The sequence below is a fragment of the Empidonax traillii genome, unplaced genomic scaffold (genome assembly GCF_003031625.1).
Source record: "Empidonax traillii isolate 1590-97213 ecotype Southwest subspecies unplaced genomic scaffold, ASM303162v1 scaffold1378:size168296, whole genome shotgun sequence".
NCBI lineage: Eukaryota > Metazoa > Chordata > Aves > Passeriformes > Tyrannidae > Empidonax > Empidonax traillii.
The window spans coordinates 92,145-115,407 of record NW_020956571.1 but is presented as its reverse complement, the minus strand read 5'-3'; the positions used below and the strand labels follow the sequence as shown (position 1 = coordinate 115,407).

The window sequence follows — 23,263 nt, the reverse complement described above, 5'->3', positions numbered from 1 at the left end:
CCACCTGGGCACACTGCTGGCTCATGTTCAGCCTCCTGTCGATCAGCACCCCCAGGTCCCTTTCTGCCTGGCTGCTCTCCAGCCACTCTGTGCCCAGCCTGTAGCGCTGCAGGGGGTTGTTGTGGCCAAAGTGCAGGACCCGGCACTTGGCCTTGTTGAACTTCATCCCATTGGAGTCAGCCCAACTCTTCAGTCTATCCAGATCCCTCTGCAGAGCCCTCCTGCCTTCCGGCAGGTCGACACAACTTGGTGTCATCTGCAAATTTGCTGATGATGGACTCAATCCCCTCATCTAAATCATCGATAAAGATGTTAAAGAGGACTGGGCCCAGCACTGATCCCTGGGGAACGCCAGCTGGATGCAGCCCCATTCACCAGCACTCTCTGGGCCCGGCCCTCCAGCCAGTTCCTGACCCAGCACGGAGTGCCCCTGTCCAAGCCATGGGCTGCCAGCTTTTCCAGGAGTATATTATGGGAGACAGTGTCAAAGGCTTTGCTGAAGTCCAGATAGACCACATCCACAGCCTTTCCCTCATCCACCAGGTGGGTCAACTGATCGTAAAAGGAGATTAGGAAACCATGAGTTGCATTTGTATGGTACTGGTAGTTTTACACTTAATGTGCATCTGATTTAAATAAAATACTCTATAGAGAAGTGTGAGAGAAATCTGTTTGAGCTGGTTAAGTCAATTTTAAATTTCAGATGAGAAAAAATGACATTTCAGATTTGAGATGCCTTTAAAAAAATGAATGTGAATATCAACAGAGAAGAATTCTTTATTCTTAAGAAGTAGGAAAGGAAAATTAATTCAGTCTGAAGTGAAAGATGAGAGATGAGCCCCTAAAGGTGATACTTTTATGACTTTTTATAGCTTCCATGCAGTGTCTGCAGGTATGTGCTGTTGCATTATTAAAATAATAAAGGTAGTTTAAATATGCTGTGTTTAGAGTTTATGTCCTGAACCTGACCTTTAAAATAGACTTCTGAGAACTTGACAAAGCTGCTGAAACAATTCAGTTTCAATCAACATATTACTTTTCATTCTTTTTTTCTGATATTAACTAATACTGGTAAGAGAGATCTACAGAAGGGCCACAAAGATGATCAAAGGACTGGGCAGCCTGCCCTGTGAGAAAAGGCTGAGAGGACTGGGCTTGTTCAGTCTTGACAAAAGTAGGCTTAGGGGAGACCTTCTTGCCATATTCTGGTATTTAAATGGTAGCTACAAAGAGGATGAAGACTCTGTTTTTACTAGGAGTCTCTTGGAAAAGATGAGGGTTAATGGGTATAAATTAGTCCTGAGATTTCAGTTGGACACAGGAGGAAAATTTTTCACAATGAGAACAATGAGCCATTACAATAATCTCCCCAGAAAAGCGAGGAAGATTCCTATTAGACATTCTGAAGATTTGTCTGGATAGGGTGCTGGGCCATCTTGTCTAGACTGTGCTTTTGCCAGGAGAGGTTGGCCAAGGTGATCCTTGAGGTCCCTTACAACCTGGTACATTATGATTCTATGGAAGTTTTTGGGGTGGGTGTTGGCACAGGGGCTCTGGTAACATATGAATACGATCTATAAGATCTTCAGTATGTCCGTTTTATTAGAAGAGCTCAGACTTTTTATAGTTTCTCTATACAAAGTCTCGTGACCAGCCACACGTAATTGGTTACAAGCCACTGTCCAGATGTAAACTTACATGACAAATACACATATAATTGGCTTATACCAGGTATCCAGGCAGAATAAGATAGTTATTTACTTTAACAAATCCCACCTTCTTCTTGGCATAGATTTCCTTTTGTTCTAGCAAGGAGGCTCGCAGCCATCTTGGCACTTACAACTTATAATATCTATAAAACTATATGAAAGCAAAGTTTCTACTACACTACAGAACACAATATAAATTGCTTATGTATTCATCATGTTCCTCCCACAGGTGGGTGTGCTTGCTCACTCAGTATTGAATGAAAACACAATGCATAATATATTGGGGGTTTTTTAATTATTTTTTTTGTTGTTGTTGTTGTTGTTTTTGTTTTGATTGATTTTTTTTTGTGACAGACCCCAGTGTAATACTGCTGATCCATTGAAAGCCTTAGTATTTGACTCCACCTTTGACCACTATCGAGGGGTCGTAGCTAATGTTGCACTCTTTGGTGGGGAGATTGCAAAAGGGAATAAAATTGTGTCAGCACACACAAAGAAAAGATATGAAGTCAGTGAAGTCGGAATTCTGACTCCAAATGAACAGCCAACGCATAAGCTGTAAGTAAAAATTTCTTACGGTGGAACAAATCACAAGTTGGTGTAAGCTATAAAACCCTGCATTTCTGTTTGATTTTTGTTTTGAGTGGTAAAAGCTGGGAGATGTCTAGGTTTTTTTGTTTTGTTATTTGGTGGTGGATTTTTTTCTAATTATTATTTGTAATTTAATGCTTAGTGTCAGTCTTTTTCATTTTGGGCATGCTGAGGCAGAAGGTTTTGGGGACTGCTTTTTGGGCATTACTGAGGGAGGAAGCCATTCTGTCATCTGCAGATGGAACATCTGGACAGCTACTTTTTTTAAGACTAGCATTTGATATTCTTATTCAGCTGTCCAATTTATTTCTAGGAACTGCCTTGCTTGAGAGTGGAAGGGAATGGGGCTTCACCTTAGTTATTGCTGCAGCATATGTTGAGGGTGGAAAACTTAAAATCCATGAATACAACAGCTTCCAGAAACTGGCTTCTCATGGCAGCAGTGGGAAGAAAATCAGGTACTTAGAATTAGTGGAGAAGTTTTACCAGTTTGCATCCAAATATGTGTTAATTGCTACTGGGGGATTCTGAGAGAGACTACATTACTGTGTCTGGTGGGTTGAGCCCAGCCAGCAACTAATCACCCATTTGCTTTTTTTTTATTGTGAAGCATGAGGCTATGTGTTGTGGAATATCTCTTTGACCAGTTTGGGTCTACTGTTCTGGCTTTGTCACCTCCCAGTCTCTTTCCCACTCCCAGCATATTTGCTCAGGGAGGGGCAGAGTGAGAAACACAGAGGGCCTTCATGCTGTATGGCAGTGTTCAGCAATAGCTAAAACATAGGTATGCTATCAAGACTGTTCAGTCACAATTCCCAAACACATCATCATACAGGGCTGCTCTGAAGATAGTTAACTCCATCCTAGCCAAAACCAGTACACTGTGTATTTTACTTGGTATCTACCATGGGTTCCCCTCCAGTTAGTGTTGTGTGCTGATGGAAGGTGTTTGTCTCCTTGCTTCCTCTTAGTATATGAAACTTGCTGTGTTGGCATCTGGGAACTGTTCTGACTTCTGTGTTTTAGAAGGAGGGATTGGATCTAGCTCCATCTTTTAAACTGGGAATAATACAGAATTCAAAATCCAGGACCATAAATGTACAGTTCCATTATAACAGCAATAGAACTGCTTGAGGAAGTTCACAACTTGGAGGTGAAACAACTTAAATCTGGCTTCTGGACTGTGGATATGGCTTTTAGTGGGGTGATTTATTTGAACTTCTATCTGGGCTAAATCAAGTAGGAAAATATTGGAAATAATACTAATGCCAAGAAGCATGTCTATATAACAACAATTTTATTTAGATATGCAGGACAGGTGGGGTACCTGATTGCTGGAATGAAAGAAGTAACAGAAGCCCAAATAGGAGACACACTCTTTTTGTATAAACAGCCAGTGGAGCCTTTGCCTGGCTTTAAGTCAGCGAAGCCAATGGTTTTTGCAGGTGAGGAGTAAACCAATATAAAGTGGAATTACTTTTTTTTTCCCAATTACAAGAGTAAGAGAACTGTTAGAGCTTTTAAAAGAATATGTGTATATTTAGAGTTGTGAGGATTAGAATTTTAGCAAAGAGATGTGTCATTTATGTAGTTTTGTGTAATTTTCCCTGTAACCTAACAGACAGGATTAATAATAGTTGCTGGCTGGTTTTATATGGATACAAGACTAACACGTATTTTTTGCCATGATTATTGTTTCTAATGCCAGTAAACTCTTAATAGCTGGAAAAGAAGGATTGAGACTTTAAAAAATAAAAATAAAAGTAATTTTGGGGGAATTCCTCATATTGATAATCAGGTTTCCATAATTATTGCACTAATACAAATGCTACAGAAGGTGGCTTTAAAAGGAAATAAATTCTGTATATCATTTTTGAGACTTGTGAAGCAATGTGTAAAAGCTCACTTGAACTGTCTCATTGAGATTAGGCAATCAATCAGTGAATGTAGAAAAGTGTAATCTTGTAAATAATGTTTTTGTGGGCATATGTGTTGCTTCTTGGTGTAGAGTAAAGTACATTTTCTGAAGATACAGTGATGTGAAAAGTGATAAAGTAGAACCTATTTTGTGCAGTAACTATACAAGCAGCTGTTTTATTTCAAAAAATATAGAAACATTTGCAACTTTCAGATGACACGTTTTATTTTCCATTCAGTCTTACCTTTGAAGAAACATCTCAGTGAAATCTGTCCACTTTTTCATGCATGCTTAAGCCATATGTTTACACTGCAGCCCTGCAAAACAGTGGTTATACTCAGTTGTGCATCTTCCACAACCGTGAAGGATTAAATGAGCACAGTGATCCTACCGTTATGCTTTAAATGTTAATTCTGAGGTAATCTAAAACTTTGTTATTATGTTTTGACTAATTTTTTTGAGGAAAAAGAATCCTTATATTCTTTTTCATGTTTAAAAACATTTGGAACACAAATTAGGCTATTTCGGATTTTATTACTCTGTTCACTGTAAGAGGCATATTTGAAAGTTAAGTACACTCCAGATAAAGCTCTCTATCACATCATTTCTATCTAATATATTTTGACAGGAATGTATCCTGCAGATCAAACAGAATATAATAATCTCAAAAGTGCTTTGGAAAGGCTGACATTGAATGACTCCAGTGTAACTGTTCATCGTGACAGTAGTCTTGCCTTAGGAGCTGGATGGAGGTGAGGATTTTAAACTACTTTCATTTTTGGAACTGTTCATAAATTCAGAATGCAGGTTTAAGTCAACTGAGGATAGAATTAAATGAATTCAAAATTAGGAGCTTTAATTCAAATTAATGATAGCTAAAGATCAAAAGCATTTAATTTTCTTATATTCTCTGTTTGCACAGAGAGAAATTTGTTGTGATTGATAGCTTTTGTTCTCCAAGACACATATTATTCAACTTGAGGATTATTTTGGTCCTTTGCAGGTTGTTAGCTATGCTTGAGATTGCCACACTAACAGTGTAAATGTGCTGGACGTGTAAAAAATCCACTGAAATTCGAGGGGATATACAAATAACTTTTACCAACAGGGTATTCATTTTCCAGATTGGGTTTCCTTGGTCTTCTACATATGGAGGTTTTTAATCAACGTTTGGAACAAGAGTATAATATGTCGGTTATTTTGACTGCACCGACAGTTCCATATAAAGCTGTTCTTTCTTCAGCAAAGTTGATAAAGGTATGTTAAATTCATTACAAATTTATATAAATAGCAGATTAAAAGCCTCCTGTAATAAACACCTACAGTCTGTGTTTAAATGTAGGCTAGCACTGTATTTCATGGGAAGCATTAGAATCACCAGTATTCAGCTTACAATTTTTTTATTTTATTTTTTTTTTAAGGATGTTCTTTCTACTAAGGATGTTTTTTAAGAATATTCTTCCCCCATCCACTTCAAGCACACTTTCTATGTCTTGCACTTGTCCTTGAAAATGGGAATATAGGAGACATATCATACTGTATTCATTTATGTGCATACTGAGCGAACTGTGTTAAAAGCATGTGAAATAATCTTCCAGGCTTTATCAGTCAAAAAACATGAATGTTTTTAGGAATAGCTTGCAATGCTACTGTAGGCTGGCAGGGTCTTAGTAACTTAAAGGATAAGGATGAAGTAAGAAGGAAGATTCTCACTTTACAGGTGAGATAGAGACCTGGAAAGATGGATAGAAAGGCTTTTTGTATTTCTCTCATTTCCCAAGTAAAAAATAAATCCTGTAATATTTCTGTGTAATAATGTTTAAAGATATGCTGACAAGGGACTTCTATATGTGATGTAGAAATCTCTTCTGAAATTGTTCTTGTTTTAAACTTGGGTTGCATAATGCACAAACGTTTCCCGGCAGTTGAAACATTTTTTTAGCATTTTTTCAATGCTGTATTTGTTTCCTTTGGTTTTCAGTCTACTTACTTGTAAAATTATGCTATCTGGTTGGTTTGTTTGTTTGTTTTTAGGAGTACGGAAAAGATGAGATTACTATTATCAACCCTGCTCAGTTTCCTGACAAATTTTCAGTATCAGAATATTTGGAGCCAACTGTTCTTGGTACTATTGTAACCCCTCATGAATATATTGGGAAAATTATTACTTTGTGTCAGGTTGGTATATAGTTTTAGTTTTGTCTTTTGCTCTTCACCTCATACTTAAAGTGAAGATACTAGATAGTATGATAATAGATACTAGTGCTTAAATAGTAACTTTGACAGTAGTTATTAAATACTTTTGAAACAAATAATTATTTTAAACTTATTATTTGTAAAATACTGAACTACAGAATTCACATATTGAGAGTTAGTGATGAAGCTCAGTGACAGTAAAGTGCTTGGTCTGTACTAGACTAACTCATAGCTTGTTCTGTTCTCCTGAAAGAATGGAATTCCCCTGCAGCAGGGGAATAGGATGTATTGTTTTTTTAGAAGTATATGGAAGAAAATACAACTTTTCTTAACACTTTACTGTGCACTCATGTATTTTTTTCAGTACTTCACCAAAGTAAATTTACAATAGGCCAAACACATTTCCCCAAGTATATTTGGAATATTTCTAGTTGAAAATGTTTTAACTGTCATGCATATTGTCTTCATATAATTTTTTCACAATATTTTTCTTAGCATTTAACATTGCAGAATACATAATACAAAACAGCACAGTACTTGTACAGGGAAGAATAAAATCTATTAAAAAGAATTCCTAAAATAACTTTTAAGAACACCCTCCTGGGAGGAAAGAAGATGAGCCTGCAAACCCTACTGTGTAATACTCCAGTTTGTGCATTTATACATTTAAAAGGCAGCAGGAAGCAGAAGTTGTTAAGGATTTCAGCAATTCAGCATTTAGAGAGGACAGGCTTGGATCATATGTCCAGTTAAGTTACAACCACTTCATTTATTATAGTGCTGCTATTTGTCCTAGGACTTCAGTGACTACCAATAGGAAGGTTACTCAGGGGCTTGCCATACAGGAGATCTCTTTTGTAGCTGGATAGCTGTTAATTTTATTTTGCTTTGTATTGTTTTGTAGAAAATTTCTGTCAAGGGGAACTGAAACAATTTTTATTTGTCTAGGATCGCAGGGCAGTCCAGAAGGATATGTTGTACATTGATGAAAACAGGGTTATGCTAAAATACCTCTTTCCACTGAATGAAATTGTGTTGGATTTTTATGATGCGCTTAAGTCTCTGTCTTCTGGCTATGCAAGGTAACTACCTCTCCTGTTCCCCCTTCATCCCTGAAGGGGGGTGTGGTGAAAAAAGATCTGAGGAGCAGTTATGGAAGGGCATGAGTGAAGAATATTCCTTTACGATGGAAAATCTACGATGCGAATCTAGTCTCTCTTCACCTTTAATGGATTAGATTTACTGTGAAAATGGATGGAAATAAGTCTGAAAAACACTGAAAGTGCATCACTACCTTATAATCATTGCCTTTGGTCATGTGTGTATTTTTCAAGTGCACCCTCTGGTGTGGCACTAGTTCATCTGTATGAGTTAGGTGGTGTTCCATACCTACCAAGGAAGAGTTTGGCAATTAAGTGGAAAACTCAATTGTCAGAGAGGATGATAATAGGGGTCATATAACTGAGCGGATGAAAAGAAAGCAGCCCAGGATTAGTGTTTGATTCCTTTGTTATTCAGGACATTTACTGTTCAGAAGCTGTGTTGGAGTGTTTCCTGGAGCTTGAAGGAACCTCCAGCTGATAGAAAATAAGTGTTTGAATAAAGTCTTTAAAAAACTGTATTAAGCATGTAAATTTCTGCTTGATTTATCTTGCTCAGTAGATTGGAAGGATATCCTGGAAGTCAGGATGACACATTCTGCTGCATTGGAGATGACATTACGTGCAGTACATTTCTAGTCTGGTTTTGCACTGGGGAGATGTACTGAGAGACTGTTGAAAGCTGTACTTCCATTTTATTAAAAAGTTCAAATGTGTTATTAAGAATTATTTCTATAATTTAAAACTCATGGAACAAAGACTGCAGAATATAATTTTACAATATCATCAGTAACTTCTGCACTGTCTTTTTTTTTTTTTCCAGTTTTGATTATGAAGATGCAGGATATCAAGCAGCAGACCTAATCAAAATGGATATTCTTCTAAATGGAAATCCAGTTGAAGAACTATCTACTATCATACATAAGTAGGTTGACTAGATTCTTTATCCCAAAGAAATAAGACTTCCTATTAACTTTGGTGAAAACATTATCTATTAATAGGACTTGATGATCTTAAGGAACTTTCCTGACTTAAACAAATGTATGATTTTAAGTGATTCTAGGTATAGGTATTACTCTTATATTTGACAGATATATATGAGCATTGAGGATTTGCCACATCACCACTTTCATCACCACTGAAAAAGAGGCATTTTGTAATATGAAAATTAGGTAATACATACTATAATTAGTAGCAATTTCTACTTCTTTTTCTGATTTCAAGTGCTGGATATCACATTTTTTTGTGGCAAATGTAGGGCAGAGAGGTTGAAGGAAAATGCATAATGCCAATCTTCTAAGGGTCTGGAAAAATTTTAAATGCAGACCAGTCAAGGAGATGCCAGATGAATTTTTTCAGTACTTTGTAATGAAAAAGAGTTGGTTTTATTCTCCCAATAATGTCTGTTCTATAGAAGTTATCTTGTCTCCAGCCTTAGTACCAGGAAAATTTAAATATTTACTGGATGCAATTACCTCAGAAATTTTTTTTGATAAAATGATTCAATTTCCACGACTGTCTCAGGAATTACAGGTGAGGGTAATGCCTTTCCCATTCCTGCCTCTCCTCACAGTTTTTACAAGTTTCCCTTCTGTAACTTCAGAATCCCTTTCCAGTAATCCTGAGATCAGCTTTTTGTGGATTGTTTTTCCTTCTTAAAATACTAATTTATAGTTGCTAAATATTTGTATATTTTCATTTTTTTTTCCATAACTGCAATATTGAAATCCTTGGAATTCTCTGACTCCAGAAGGCTGACAGAGGAAAAGGAAACCCTTGCCTTGTTCAGATGGGTTACGGGGCTGGAGTGATACAACTCTCTTGCTACTTAATGTGTTTATCATAAATATGCAGTGTTTAACAATCTACCTCCATCTCTAACTCTTTCCAGAATCTGTGGCACATGCTGAAGATAATTGGATAATTTTTATTAGCAGATGACAAGAGTACAAGATTTTTTTTTCTTGCTATATAAAGCCAAATCTTTTTAAAGTATTTCTGTAATATGTAGAAATTTTGACCTTTTGGGCCTACAATCAATGAAAATTCTCTTTGACCTAGTTCAAAATTTCCTTTGAAGCTGTAACAGTATTCAGAATGGCTTCAGTGTGATGGATAATCAGGGTGTTTTTTGTACATATTTGAAGGCCTGCTGTTAATGCAGTCTGTTAGTCTGAAACAGGTGACATACAGAGACCACTCAGTAGATGCAAAATTATGCCCTGATCACCTTATTTTTTGAGATAAAAAGAGGAAAACTTCTACTAAAATCCTTTTATCAAACAGTTTGGTCTATGGATATTTTTGGTATTGCATTACCCTTTCTGAAAACACTGGTGACTTCTTTTTTCAGTGATAAGGCATACACTGCTGGTAAACTCCTGTGTGAACGTTTAAAAGAGGCCATACCTAGACAGTTGTTTGAAATAGCCATCCAGGCTGCTATTGGCAAGAAAATAATTGCAAGAGAAACGTAAGTGAAGACCATCTTTTTTTCCCTCCATAATTTAAGCTATGTAAAATACAGATTTTTATACATTACAGTACTTTGATTTTAGTATTGTGTTTTTCTTGTATATGCTACCAGACATCTTGAAAAAAAGAAAAAAAAGCCCAAACAAATTTAAGCTGTGACTATGACTAAAGATTTTGAGTTACATTTATACAAAGAAAATGTATTTTTATTTTAAATTGCTTGTGGTCAGCATTGCACTTAGTGGATAAAGCATAATGTGCAACACCAGCGTGTCCATTTCCTCTTTGGCAGAGGAAAACGTTTCTTCCTACTGAAAAAAATTAGCTAGTTGTGGAATAGTTTAATCTCTGGGAGAGTCAGTAAAAAAAGAATTGATTTGTGCTGTTCCAAAGGAAATATGTTGCAAGCTGAACACACAGCTTTTTCTTAAGCAGCATGCACTTCTTTAGAGTAAACAGTTTCCTTGATGCTGTGTTTTCTCGTCACATTTTTCTGTTGCTGTTTAAATAGCATTTAAATTGTGGTAAAATGATTATAGGTAGGAATTTAAGCCCAGGCGCTGTAAGAATTTGTGTTTATATCTATACACACATGGATGTAACACTTCCTATGAGCCATAGCAGAAGTCCTAGATAAAAAGGCAAGATTGTCATTTTTTTATGTATGCATTATACACCCTAAGGGGTATTTCTAGAATTAAGAACTGTGAATTGCATCTCCTGCTTCATCTCTTGTATACAAAACATGAAATTGTTATGATGCCAATGCATCTCACAAAACTAGTAGAAAAACAATTAGCATTTTGACATAGCTCAGTATTTAGCTTCACATTTAGATGTTCTAATGTGTTAAAGGTGTATATGTTATTTTATTTTACAGGCTCAAAGCTTACAGGAAAAATGTTGTGGCAAAATGTGTAGGTATTTTGTCTATTTTTTTTTTTTAATGTGTCTGTAATTTGTAAACCTGCTAAGATAGGCCCATCTTTTCCTAGAAACCCAGCAAAGATATGTCATGCTTGAGTGAACTCACCGTGTTCTAGTAGTTGAAGACATAGAGTAAATGTGTGTGTGTACACAGGCATATGTGTAACTTCACATTTCCTAAGTTGTTTTTCAGATGATAAAAGAAAGTATAAATGTAATAAAGCTTTTAAATATTGAATAGTTGACTACTGACAAGACTTAACAAAGCTATAGTAAAAATGTGATACCTCTTACTCAGCTTACATTTAGCTCTCTGAAGCAAATGTTGGAAATTATTAACCAAGTGTCCCTTTCTCACAACAGAATTCTTCTGCTACGCACAGATGTGGGATGGTGTTTGTTCAATGTTGTACAAGGGTTTAGTTCATTTTTCTAGATAAAAGCACCTAGTGCTAGTCAAGATGCCTCAGCGTATCTGAGCTGGCATCCTGCTGCTGTTCCAAGGGCATATGGATCCAGTGTATTGTCAGCCAGGCTTATGTGAATGTAGGTAACAGAATTCAGCCTTCACATGTCCAAATGAACATGCTTACTTGCTCTCTTGTTTTTAATGAGTGTCCTTTAGGCATAACTATTTGGAGTATAACATAATCTTTTGTCATAATATAACCAACCTTCTTGGCTTTTTTTAAGCCCTTGAATTTAGTGTTGCTGAAATGTACTGTCGTTGTATTTGCTGTTGAAGCTTACTAAAATATTTTTCCTTTTCACAGTATGGTGGAGACATTACAAGAAGAATGAAGCTTTTAAAGAGGCAGGCGGAAAGCAAGAAGTTGATGAGAAAAATTGGCAACGTGGAAGTACCAAGAGATGCCTTTATACGTGTTCTAAAGAGAGAAACTGACAAGTAGAGATCAGTGACATGATCCTTCTCTCAACTTTTTTGCAGACAGTAGCAGAGTGAGCTAATATATTGATTTATCACTGTGAGAGGGAACATACTTGACTTTTAATGGTGTAAATTAAATTAAGTATATGTGGGAAGATGAATTGAAAGGAGTGTGTACTTAAAATGTACAGATACATGTAGATTATTATGAAATTAAAAGTTCACTTGACTGAATTTTCATTGTACGATTTTCATTGTATTTCACTGTTTTCATATTTTAATACTTAATGTTTTATTTTTGCATTGCAAGTCTACATATGAAAGAACAGGAACCGTATGGCAAAAAGGTTATAAAAATAACTGAAAGGTATGTATAGACAAACAATGCTGTGTTGGTTTGGTTTTTTCTTGTAAAGTTTTAGCTGTTGCCATAACAATATCAAGCTGCTTCCTGTTTTACTTTTTTTAAAGTTGCTGCTGTCTGAAAATCATCATCATGCTGGAAAATCACATCAGAATAAGAAAATCATAAATGCAAGTTAATGAACCTGCTATATACTGTGTTTACAACTCCTTGCCCACCTCCAGAAGCTTTTAAGACAGACTCTTCCATGCTTTTGTAATTTCACAGAACCATATAACAGTCTAGGTTTGAAGGGATGTTCAAAGACCATCTGGTTTGACCCTTTATGTGAAAGGTGAGCCTAGATGAGAATCTACTACGGCCTGAAGCGATAAAGTGCTTTGTAATTAAGGCTACCTGCCTGTCATCTAGGTGAAGAGTTAAATTCTTGAAGTTCTGCTTTGTTGCACTTTCTCTGAGTATTTTACACAAGGACATGATCCCACTGCTCCCCCCAAAAAAGTCTATATCAGTGAACTCTTTATCTTCCTCCTTTGGTGCCTAATCGCTTCCTGAAGCCCTGAAGTATTTATGCATGACAATTTATATCAGAAATGAAACAATTCTGAAATTAGAGATTTGTATTTAAGTTTTACTTATATTCAAAGTAGGAAATAACATTCCTTGTAACAGCTCAATGTTTATAATAATACAATGAGAAAGTGATTAACAGTTGGCTTTAAATGACCATTAAATTTGCAGACATTATGTTCCTGTAACTTAACATCTTTTCAGGCATTTAATAGTAACATCAATTATATAACTGAACAGGTACCTCCAGAAAGGACCATTTAGATTTTCCTTACATATAAAGCTTGATTACCAAAAATATAAAAATCCTAAAGTAACTTGAAATACATGAGAGGAAAAAGTGCTATGGCAGAAGTTAATATTTTTATCCATAGAGTAAGTTATAACTTGCAAGAATTTGGTGCATTTTTAGGCACTGTTCTTGTATTTTCATTTGTCTGAACTATACAGCAGGTCTTGAGATGCCCAAAAACTCTTTAAGATAAATTTAAGGCAACCAAGTGCAAAAGCTCAGTTTATATTAGATATATGTAAACAGAACTTTTCATAGTAGAAATTGTACAACTGTTACAAGTCCATAGTATTGACAAAGGCCAAAACCATTCTGCCTAGAGACACAAATGCAAAATGTAGTTACACTAATCAAGCCCAAAATTACAAATTCTGGGAAATAAAGTATCACCTTTACCGCAAGGCAGATGCATTACACTGCTGTGCTAGAGTAAGTGCTCTGCTTTCCCCTCCCTACATAACGTGCAGTCTCTCACAGGTTTGTTCTGTTGCATTTAGTGATGTACCACCCAACAGCAGAGCTCCAAATGTTAAAGCAAAATGCACAACACAGCAAACAGATGGAATGTGAATGTACAGATATTGGACCTTTTAAAAAATACAGTACCTAGGATTCCCCATTTTAAACGGTTTTCAGCATATTGCATAGCAGTGAACTCATCTGCTACCTAAAACAGTTGCTGTTGACCCACATGGAGTTCCTCTTCAATTCTTCTTTCAGTTTTCTTTCATACTGTACAGTGGGTCCACAAGCTTATTGTGCACATGCATTAAACCTTGGGGGGAAAGCAACAATGCCAGCTTTACGTTACTTATAATTTTTCAACATGTTCTTCTATCCACATTTTTATTTGGACTTTGCTTCAAAGTATACATTATAAATAGTTCACTGAAGAGAACAATAATGTCTATTTAAAGTAATTTAAAATCAGAGACAGCATATATATGCCTGTATCACTTGCATACTAATGACATCTGCAGTATTATCCAAGCAGGGATCAGACAGTTCTCTGATAACAGACCCAAAAAGCAGATCTGGAATGCTTCCAAATTCACTGAATACATCTTTTATTCTGTGTTAAGAACGCATAACAGCAAGATAATTCCCTCATGCCATAATTCGGCATAAAAATCAGATACACACATAGTGATACTCTTACAGCTTGAATTCTTGAATTGCAGTGTTCTAGCATTGTGGTATTACTCTCTTTGTAATTTGTAGTGTACTTCTGGTCCTAGACAGGCAAAAGCAGACTAAAACTATCCAGAGTGTTAATGCAGATTCAGAATTTTAGTAGTTCAACTCTTTTCTGCTGTGCTTTTTTTTTTTTTCCTTCCACATACAAGTCACCCATACCTGTGACTAGGGGTGTTACTTTTTTTCCTACTCGACTACTTTGATTATGGAACCATGCTGAAGAGTAATTAACAAAAAAAGATGCTTCCCTCTTTATTTTGTTATTACTTAGTAAAAATGTTACCTATATCTACCTATGTATGACACTGGGTCACTGGCAGGTTTTTGACCTCATTTCACCTTAAGGACTAATAACAGTAACTGATCAATATTTACAGTCTGCAAAGTAAAAGTCCATTTTAGCATCAAACTAAAGACTAACTTCTAAAATTAAAATATGCAACATTTAAGAGTAATTTTCTTAAATAACGTGAAATAAATATGCAAGTAGTACATAAATACCTTTGCTACATGATGCACCTGGTAGCAACCTAAGTGTCACTGCAGCAACATGCAATAACTATACAATTTAAGGTCATTACTGTAGTGACCACAACAAAAGGCATTTTATGCAGCATCTATTACTAATCACTGTGTCGTCATTGAATATAAAATGCAGATATTAGATCAAGTATAATATTTTTCAGTTTAACAGTGGGAAAAATTAGGTATACATTTGATATAAAGTCATTTGTACTGAAAGAGTAACAGCTGCACACACTGCTCAAACTAGAAACATGTTTTGAACTTCCTCCCAGTGTTTTTCTCTTCTAAAAAGGGGAAATGAAAAGGAGATAATTACTCACTTCCTAGACACATGAAAAATGCTTACTAAGTATTGCCTCTGCCATACTTAATGAAGAACATTTAAATCTTGTTAGTGAAATTGTTACAGGAAAATCAGTAAGAAACAAAAGGTTTTTTTAAAGGTATGCGTCCCACTGTGTTTTCAAGTATGCTTTGGATAAACAGATTTCTGCATACAGTTTAAAGAGAAGCATGCACACGTATGCAAAAAACTATCCTGAACTAACTTATCTCCAGAAAAATTAGTAAATTCAAAATTCATTTTCTTTCATTCTTCAAGAAAGTTATTTTCCCTTTTACCGTAAGAACATTTAAGTACACTTCATAATTTTAGCCTATACTAGGTTTTCAGAAAGTTAGAAAAAAGTGGAGTAAGTTATTCTATTTACCAGCCAGTGTGGTACTTGATTATATAAAAAAATAAATAAATAATTACAGTTTCACATAGTACCTTGAGAATTTTTAAGTAGGGAAAAATCCCAGTAAATCACTATCATAAATAGCAGTATTAAGAACTATGTAGCTTTCCTAAGAAGTCTAACCTAAAGATCAAGATTCAGAAATAATTCCAGATTTGACCCCCAATGATCTCTTCTCCATATTTAAAAGGGAAAATCTCACTGATTTGAGAGTAGGTAAAAATTAAGCAAGTTTACACTAAACAGTCTTTTTAGAATTCTATTGCTGTGTATAGCAGGGTTATTCAATACAGTGTGACACAATAGCACACATTCATAAATTGTAGCCCTTGATGTTTTTAAAGCGATGTTCAGTGTCATTCATACCTAGTAATTCTACATTATGTTTATCTTTGTTTATATGAAAAACAGGATAATATTTAAAATCCATCCAAGCTATCCAAGTTAAAGAAGTTTATCTTTGAAAACAACAATATCTAGCAGTGTGATACAGCTAAAGACTAACCCTCCCCCCCTACCCTGCAAATACATAGCAGAGGACAGCATATTGAAAAAAATCTAAAATTAACAAGTTGGCCACAAGTGATATCAGGATAAAAATCACAGTAATGTCTGAATTGTAGTCTAATACATATATGAGCACTGCTGATATAATGCTTTAAAAAAGAATTGAATAAATTACAATCTTGATCTCTGATACCTCAACTACTATAGGTATCCATGCTAGTGAGAAAGACAACCATTTCACACAATTCCATGTGCTGTGCTAGTACAGTCAGGAGAAAACTACTTTTCTCAGCTTCTACAGTCTCAGTGAAACAATTCAGATTAGGAAGTCTCAGTGACTATTAAATATCCTGACTTCAATTTTGCCCCAATATACCCACTACAAATATGAAAAGCACAGTACAAGTGTGTGATGTGTTCAGAGTCAGTATAGATTGTTATGCTAATTGCACTGTATGAAAAATGTCCTCACGTGACTTCAAAGTCTGTATCATACATTTTCAGTTTACTAGAGGCAGCATGTTACAGCACATAGCAAAGGCAGCATGAAAATATATCAGGATTAATAAATGTATTGAGTTTTTTTTAAGTGAAACTTTCCAGTGTACTTAAGACCTGTATTCTAGACTGCTGCTGTTTGAAGTGGAAGATTACTAAACTGTTGTTTCAAACTAGAAGCGAAGGAAATATTTCTTCCAAGCAGATTTGTCAGGAATATAAGCAGCACAAGTTATGCCTCCTAGCAATTTTCCATACACAAGAAATAAGTTAACAGTATTTTGAATATATAACATTATACATTAGGTACTGTAAAGTGTTGAAGGCTCAGACTTATAATTTTAAATCTGTTGGGTTTGCATTTTTTTAAACACATGTAACCTCTGATTCAGTGCTCACCTTTAAAGTACTTCACAGTTTTAACTCTTAGTTCTAAAGTAGCATCTTCATCACACACAAAGATAGTGCGAGGGTGTTGCTGGAAAGCAGAAACTGTCCACATATGATTGACTCCTTCTTCAATTGCTTTGTACAGTGCAAAAGCCTTATGTGCACCTGTTATAAGAATCATCACCTGCAAAACAAAGGTCTCTTTACTTTCAATCCCAGTATCAATACCAGCTAGTCTTGAAAACACACATGCAACTAGAACTAAATGAGTTCTTACTTCTCTAGCATCCATCACTGTACCCACACCAACTGTTAGCGCCATAGTTGGTACTTTAGATAAGTCTCCATCAAAGTATTTAGCATTTGCCAAAATGGTGTCCATTGCTAAAGTCTTTAATCTTGTTCTTGAAGACAAACTTGATCCGGGTTCATTGAATGCAATGTGGCCATCTGGACCAATGCCTTTTCAAAGTTAAAAAAAGTAAATCATTCCAGACCTGAGAGTCAACAAATATCCTCAAACATATTAAACAAATAAACAATTTTTAGGACTCTTTCTTTCCCCATTTTCAATAAAAAACATCCAAAACTTACTTAAATGAAGCCATTAGAAACTTGGACACCAACCATTCTGTTTTGGTACTCATACTGATTCTTTGTTAGGCACAGAACTTTCCTGCACCATAACTGAAAGATCTGGGTTTAGCCAAGTTATGAAAATAATGATTAAAGAATCAGTGTACATGCTTGATAGAAACTAACCATGGAGCATTTCCTCATACCTCCAACAAACAGATCAATCCCTCCCGCTTCTTCAATTTTCTTTTCAAATGCATCACATTCCGCCTGTAAGTCTGGAGCATTCCCATCAAGGATATGAGCATTATTTGGATCTATGTCAATATGCTTAAAGAAGTTATTCCACATATAGGAATGATAGCTCTCTGGATGATTTCTGGGGAGCCCTGAAATTATTTAGAGTGAAACTAACATAAGACAAGATTTAACCAAACAGCCTTAATTCTAGTTTATTTGTAACCGATGTAGGGCATGCAAGACAAACCTAACTGAGCCAGATAAAGCAAGTTTTGAAATTACATTGAGAAGAAAGTTTTCCTGTTGGCATGCACAAGGCAATTGGTTTGCATTCACTTCACATATGTCTTATCACAAAGAGTATAAAGTCTTCAACAGAAATGCAGTCACAATATTATGTCACAGTGTACTTTCTGCACTGAATTTAGCCCAGGATCCACCTGTTTATATGTCTACAAAAATGCAAAAATAAATAGAGAAAAATGCTTAAGATGACCTTATGGACAGAAATTTAACATAAAGAATACAAACATACTAGACTGATCTTGTTCTTTGATAAAGTATTTAGTAGTTTTTATAAGGAGGAAAAAATAACAGTACAGTGTGTTCTCAAATAATAGCGCATCTTACCTACATACTCATCCATGTTGAAAGTCTTTACATATTTGAAAGAGAGATCTCCATTTTTGTGGTATTCTATCAGCTTTTTGTAGCATCCCAAAGGCGTACTACCTGTTAAATAAAGTTTTTCTACTGTTCTGTGTATCTGCACAACATTTTCAGTGTATTCAAATCGCATCATAGTCAAATTTTGCTACAATACTTTTAAACATAAATGCAACCTGCTGTTTCTCATTTAGTATTTCTCAGCTTTCACATCACAACTTTTCACACAAAGCAGATCCATATTTTAAAAAAATTATGTTGGAGTATTACCAAAAATAATACTTATGTTCTTTTAAAATGTATCTGCTAGCAATGATACAAACATTGTTCTAGGTTTACTTATTTACATAGACTTTGAATAAAACTTGCCTGTTGGTAGACCAAGCGTGAAATATCTTCCTTGACTTGGCTTGAACTGGATAATACGATTACAGATGTATTTTGCTGCCCATTCACTAGCCTGATCATAATCTTCAAGAATTACTAGCCTCATAATGGCAGTGAGGAACTTGTATTATAAAACAAACTTAAACCTGGAGAAAATGTCAAAGTTTTAAAAATAAGCACCCTATGAATAGTTGTAAAACTCTCAGATTACAGTGGAGATAAAAAAATAACCTTTCATGCTGATGACTTGCATAAGCATACCACATTCTTGCAGTCCTAGTTCAAGCTGGACAATCAAAAGCAAAGCTACAGAATCCAAATGATAAATTCCAGTCAAAATATTTATTAAAATTCACAGAATAATTTAAAATAACTTATAGGGAAAAGCTAAACCAAAATATGAATAAGCCATTTTGAACTTCAATATTTTCGTCGAGTATTACTGTTAAAAAAGAGGAAATATTGAAACGCCGAAATTAACTCCTGTTTCTTATGACCAGCTGAAGGCCTAAAATTTCAAAAACAAGGCCCAAAATAACCCCGTGTTTCTCTCTTTAAAATATCTAATTGGAAGTAAATAATTAAAATTTCTTTCACTGCCATTCTAGCTCCATAACAACGCTTCAGTACGTTTATTAATCTGCAAAAAAAAAGTTAAAGCATTAGATATCTGAAAAGTGACCTCATACGTATCTTTCCCTGTGAATTGTAAACCTTTTTTCTTTTCAACTTGACTTTAAACAGAAATTTAGAAAGCTTTGAGTGCAATTGTATCAACTTCTGAGATGAATAACCAGAAAAGAAGCTTGCTCGCTAGGAGTATACAAGCATCTCTTACATTTAAGTGAAACTCATTTTACCAAGAGTTTCTGTTTAACGGTCAGGTAATTACCAGAAAGACTAGGGCTCTTGAGCCAGTTTGCAATGTATTATTCTTCTCTTTCTAGGCCTGAGTGTGCTTGGCATTAGCCACAAAACAACACACCTGCCAGAAGCCCAAGGCCAACTAAGTGCCAAACCACTTGCAGCACACACTACTCTCAGGTGACCCAAAACGAGAGTCTGGTTTTAAGAACAAATATGAATTATAGTGCATTTGTGTTTAACAGGGTGACATCTGCTTGTCCCACCAAAGAAGGAGGGAAGTGAACACCAACCACCCTGTGCTGCCTCATCTCCACGAGCAGCTGAGCCGTGACAAATCAAACTCACCTTTGCAGAGGAAACGCTATTTCACAGACACCAAAAAGAGCTCACACACGCCCCAGGGGAGGACAGAAAAGCAGGCCAGCAGGAACAGACCCCGCTTTTAAGGCGGCCTCATAAACCTCCAGCGATTTTGCCCTGGGAACACGGGGATGCTCTTCGCCAGCAGCGACCCGCGGACCGCACCAGAACGACCGCGGATCTTCGGCTGAGGGCACTTCCTTGGAGGGTGTTGGTAAACCCACACTGCCAGAGAAAGGGACCCACCGCCAGAGCGCAGCCGGCGCAGCCCCGGCCCGCGGCCTCCCCTCCCTCCCCTCCGCACCGCCCGCGGACCCGCCCGCCCCGCTCACCCCCGCAGAGCCCGCGGCGGCCACGGGCGGCACCGGCACGGCAGGGCGAGGAGCAGAGGATGGCGAGGACGGTGAGCAGGACGGTGAGCAGGAGGAGAACGGAGAGCGCCGCCCGCCCCGCCGCCTCCAGGAGAGCCCAGCGCGACCCGGAAGCGCCTGGCGAGGACGGGAAAGGGGCTTGTTTTCCCATTTCCATTTCCGGGCGCTGTGGCTGTTGCAGGGTGGGGGTGAGGCAGCGCCGGTCGGTCAGCAGCCGTGGAGTCGGGAACTGCTGGGGGCTTTGCCAAAACAGTGCCATGCTTCCCACTCCAGTTGTTGTAAAATGTGGAATATGTAAAATTTGCTTAAGAAAGGATGTTCTTTGATTTTTATATACCTTCAAGCCTTAACAAGAAGAAAAGATATTTAATCTGTGAAACACAGCAGCTAACAAGTGATGTCCAGGTGTTAGAAAGACAAATTACTTGTTGGTAGAATTGCCTTGTTAAGGTTTAGGGCTTGACATGCTTCAGTGATCTCAGACCTAGGGGGAGGTTAACAAAGCTTGGGAAGAAGGATGAACCACTGATAGTGGACACAAAGAACACAGAATTTATGGGCCACAAGGACCTTTGGCAGAGCTCCCAAGATAAGGAAGAAACTAATAAAGCCAACTCAGCAACTGTGCTGAATCAGCTCCGACTGGGTAAAAGGTAATTCCGGCATGGGGAGATCGTGACCACCGACTCAAGGACCACTTACCCAGGAAACCCACTGACTCCAGGGAACGACCGAGCTGTGCGGACTAATCAGGATGAGAAGCGAGAGAGTCGTTAACCAACAGACGAGAGAATACTAATGAATAAGAGAACCATGTAACTTGTAGCCAATGGACACTAATTCCTGTGTTTGCTAAAATGTATACATAGTGAAAAGTTTTGATAGTTGTGTGCTAGCTTTGTGGATTTGCCACCCAGCACCCCTTTCTGCACAGATTTGTAAATAAACTCCTTGACTCTGTGTGTGGATTGGCCTCTTGCATACCGGGTGACAGAACATATTTTGGCAACACAAGCTGGAGCAGTGCATAAGCCCTTCTCTTAGAGTTCCTGTTATGTGGGAAGTAGGTGGCACTCTAAGACCCTAACAGAAAAAGTTCCCCTCTAACTTAAATGTTTACATGAAGCAGTAACAAAAAGGCTGTTGGTAGTTACTGGGAAAAACAAACAAACAAACAAACAAACAAAAAAAACACGTCAATTTTTTGGCGGATGACAAGTTGACCGTGAGATGGCAGTGTGCCCTTTTGGCCAGGAGGGCCAATGGTATCGGGGTACACTGGGAAGAGTGCAGCCAGCAGACTGAGGGAGGTGATCCTGCCCCTCGACCCTAGTAAGGCCACACCTGTGGCCAGTTCTGGGCTCAGTACAAGACAAGGAGCTGTTGGAGAGGGTCCAGCAAAGGGCTACAAAGATGATTAGGAATATCTCTCATATGAGGAAAGACTGTAGGAGCTGCGCCTTTTTAGTCTAGAGAAAAGAAGACTGAAAGGGGATCTCATTAGTGCATATAAATATCTCAAAAGTGGTGCCAAGAGGATGGTGCCAGACTCTTTTTGGCAATGCCCAGTAATAGGATGAGGAGCAATGGCTGTAAACTAATAAAAGTTCTACCTCAACATGAGGAAGAACTTTACATTGAGGGTGTCAGAGTACTGGAACAGGCTGCCCATGGAGGTTGTGAACTCTCCCTATCTGGAGACATTCAAAACCCACCTGAATTCATTCATTTGTCAGCTGATCTAGCTGACCCTGCTGTGATGGGGGAAAGTGAGATCTGGATGGCTTCCAGAGGTCCCTTCCAAACCTAATGATTGTGGTTCTCTGATTGTGTGATTCTATCTCTCTTTGCTTTAAAAGCAGTCAAGTAATTTCATAGTTATAGCTATAATAAACAGCTGTGGTGTGATAGGTCTTGGAGTCAGGGAAAGGGCTAATGGTCTGAAGGTGCTTCAGAAAGGAGTGGGAAAACTGGAGTGGGGGGGTGAGCAAGTAACATAATTCTGAATATATGTGTATGCACATACTATAGGCTTCACTGAGGCCTTATCATATTAGAAGACCAGGATAAATCTGTTTGCTGGGCACGAGCATAACTGGCTGTGGAAAAACATCATGATTGAAGGGTAAAGGAAGGGAAACTAATAATGGGGAGTGTGTGTTTCCCAAAAAAAAAAAAAAAAAAAAAAAGAAATCTGGGGTCATACATAAGTACAACAATACATTTTCTGATAACCTGTCTAGCAACATTTAAAAATATTGAGAAATACTTTGCCAAGGGCATGAAATATGTGTTTGCGAGCTTGTGAGGAAAAATATGTCTTACCGAAGTCTTGAGCTTAGCATGCAAACAAAAAAAATACTCTTTGTTTCAAAATCTGCCTTTCATTTGGATTTAACTTTATAATATAATCAACTCAATTTTAGCTTATGCATGTTCTTCTAATAAAGTCTTTATCTCAGAAATTTTGCCAGGTCCTAAAGAATATTTTCTTTTACACCATTTCTGAGTCATGCTCTGAGCCTCTGATGCTCTCATTGTTTCAGGGTACGTTTGAAATGGAAATTATCTTCAGATCCTATGTAATAAATTAAGAATAGTGAACACATTTCTTTGTTACTACTACATACCTAGGTGCCTATAGGCCTGATATCACACCCCTCCCCTGAATAGTAGGGGAGGTTTTTCCCTTGCCTTGGTGAACCCTTATTCTCTGATATGTCAGCTTAATATAAGAGATTGCATAATTACTTTGCATGGTCAGGTATCCAGTTGTGCTTCTCTCCTTAGTGTTGCCAGCTTCCAGGTGACACTGCTTTACAGTGCCCCTGAAGGTAGCAACACTGGGCTCTACCTTGCTAAAATCTTTACTAGTTACCTTAATCTCGAGATAGTCAATTGTTTCTGA

The 23,263-nt window shown here is 37.1% G+C and overlaps 2 protein-coding genes across 7 annotated transcripts in view; one reads left to right on the top strand and one right to left on the bottom strand.

The window, feature by feature from the left end:
• GUF1 (GUF1 homolog, GTPase) overlaps nt 1-12,039 on the top strand; it is a 19,769-nt gene extending 7,730 nt beyond the window's left edge. For 2 of the 4 annotated variants that reach the window (XM_027906939.1, XM_027906938.1), the window contains exons 5-14: nt 2,064-2,267; nt 3,606-3,745; nt 4,847-4,970; nt 5,343-5,475; nt 6,253-6,396; nt 7,363-7,496; nt 8,338-8,439; nt 9,868-9,987; nt 10,870-10,906; nt 11,690-12,039. In XM_027906939.1, the coding sequence (XP_027762740.1) occupies nt 3,640-3,745; nt 4,847-4,970; nt 5,343-5,475; nt 6,253-6,396; nt 7,363-7,496; nt 8,338-8,439; nt 9,868-9,987; nt 10,870-10,906; nt 11,690-11,827 (1,038 nt within the window). In that variant the 5' untranslated portion in view covers nt 2,064-2,267; nt 3,606-3,639 and the 3' untranslated portion in view covers nt 11,828-12,039. Of the gene's footprint in view, nt 1-2,063; nt 2,268-2,613; nt 2,759-3,605; nt 3,746-4,846; nt 4,971-5,342; nt 5,476-6,252; nt 6,397-7,362; nt 7,497-8,337; nt 8,440-9,867; nt 9,988-10,869; nt 10,907-11,689 lie in introns of all 4 variants that reach the window. The other 2 variants (XM_027906937.1, XM_027906940.1) reach the window with 2 other exon arrangements.
• A 735-nt stretch (nt 12,040-12,774) lies between these two features.
• On the bottom strand, nt 12,775-20,438 carry GNPDA2 (glucosamine-6-phosphate deaminase 2). 3 transcript variants are annotated; one of them, XM_027906943.1, is made up of 7 exons: nt 20,317-20,438; nt 18,740-18,903; nt 18,335-18,436; nt 17,671-17,853; nt 17,166-17,350; nt 16,898-17,072; nt 13,081-13,806 (listed from the first exon to the last, which is right to left on the bottom strand). In XM_027906943.1, exons 2-7 carry the CDS (start codon nt 18,861-18,863, stop codon nt 13,748-13,750), a joined length of 828 nt encoding a protein of 275 aa, XP_027762744.1. In that variant the 5' UTR covers nt 18,864-18,903; nt 20,317-20,438; the 3' UTR covers nt 13,081-13,747. The 3 variants fall into 3 exon arrangements, with proteins under 3 accessions (XP_027762742.1, XP_027762743.1, XP_027762744.1); XM_027906941.1 differs by having other exon boundaries at nt 12,775-13,806; nt 16,898-17,350; XM_027906942.1 differs by lacking the exon at nt 20,317-20,438 and adding an exon at nt 19,970-20,267 and having other exon boundaries at nt 12,775-13,806; nt 16,898-17,350.
• Nucleotides 20,439-23,263: the final 2,825 nt, after the last annotated feature.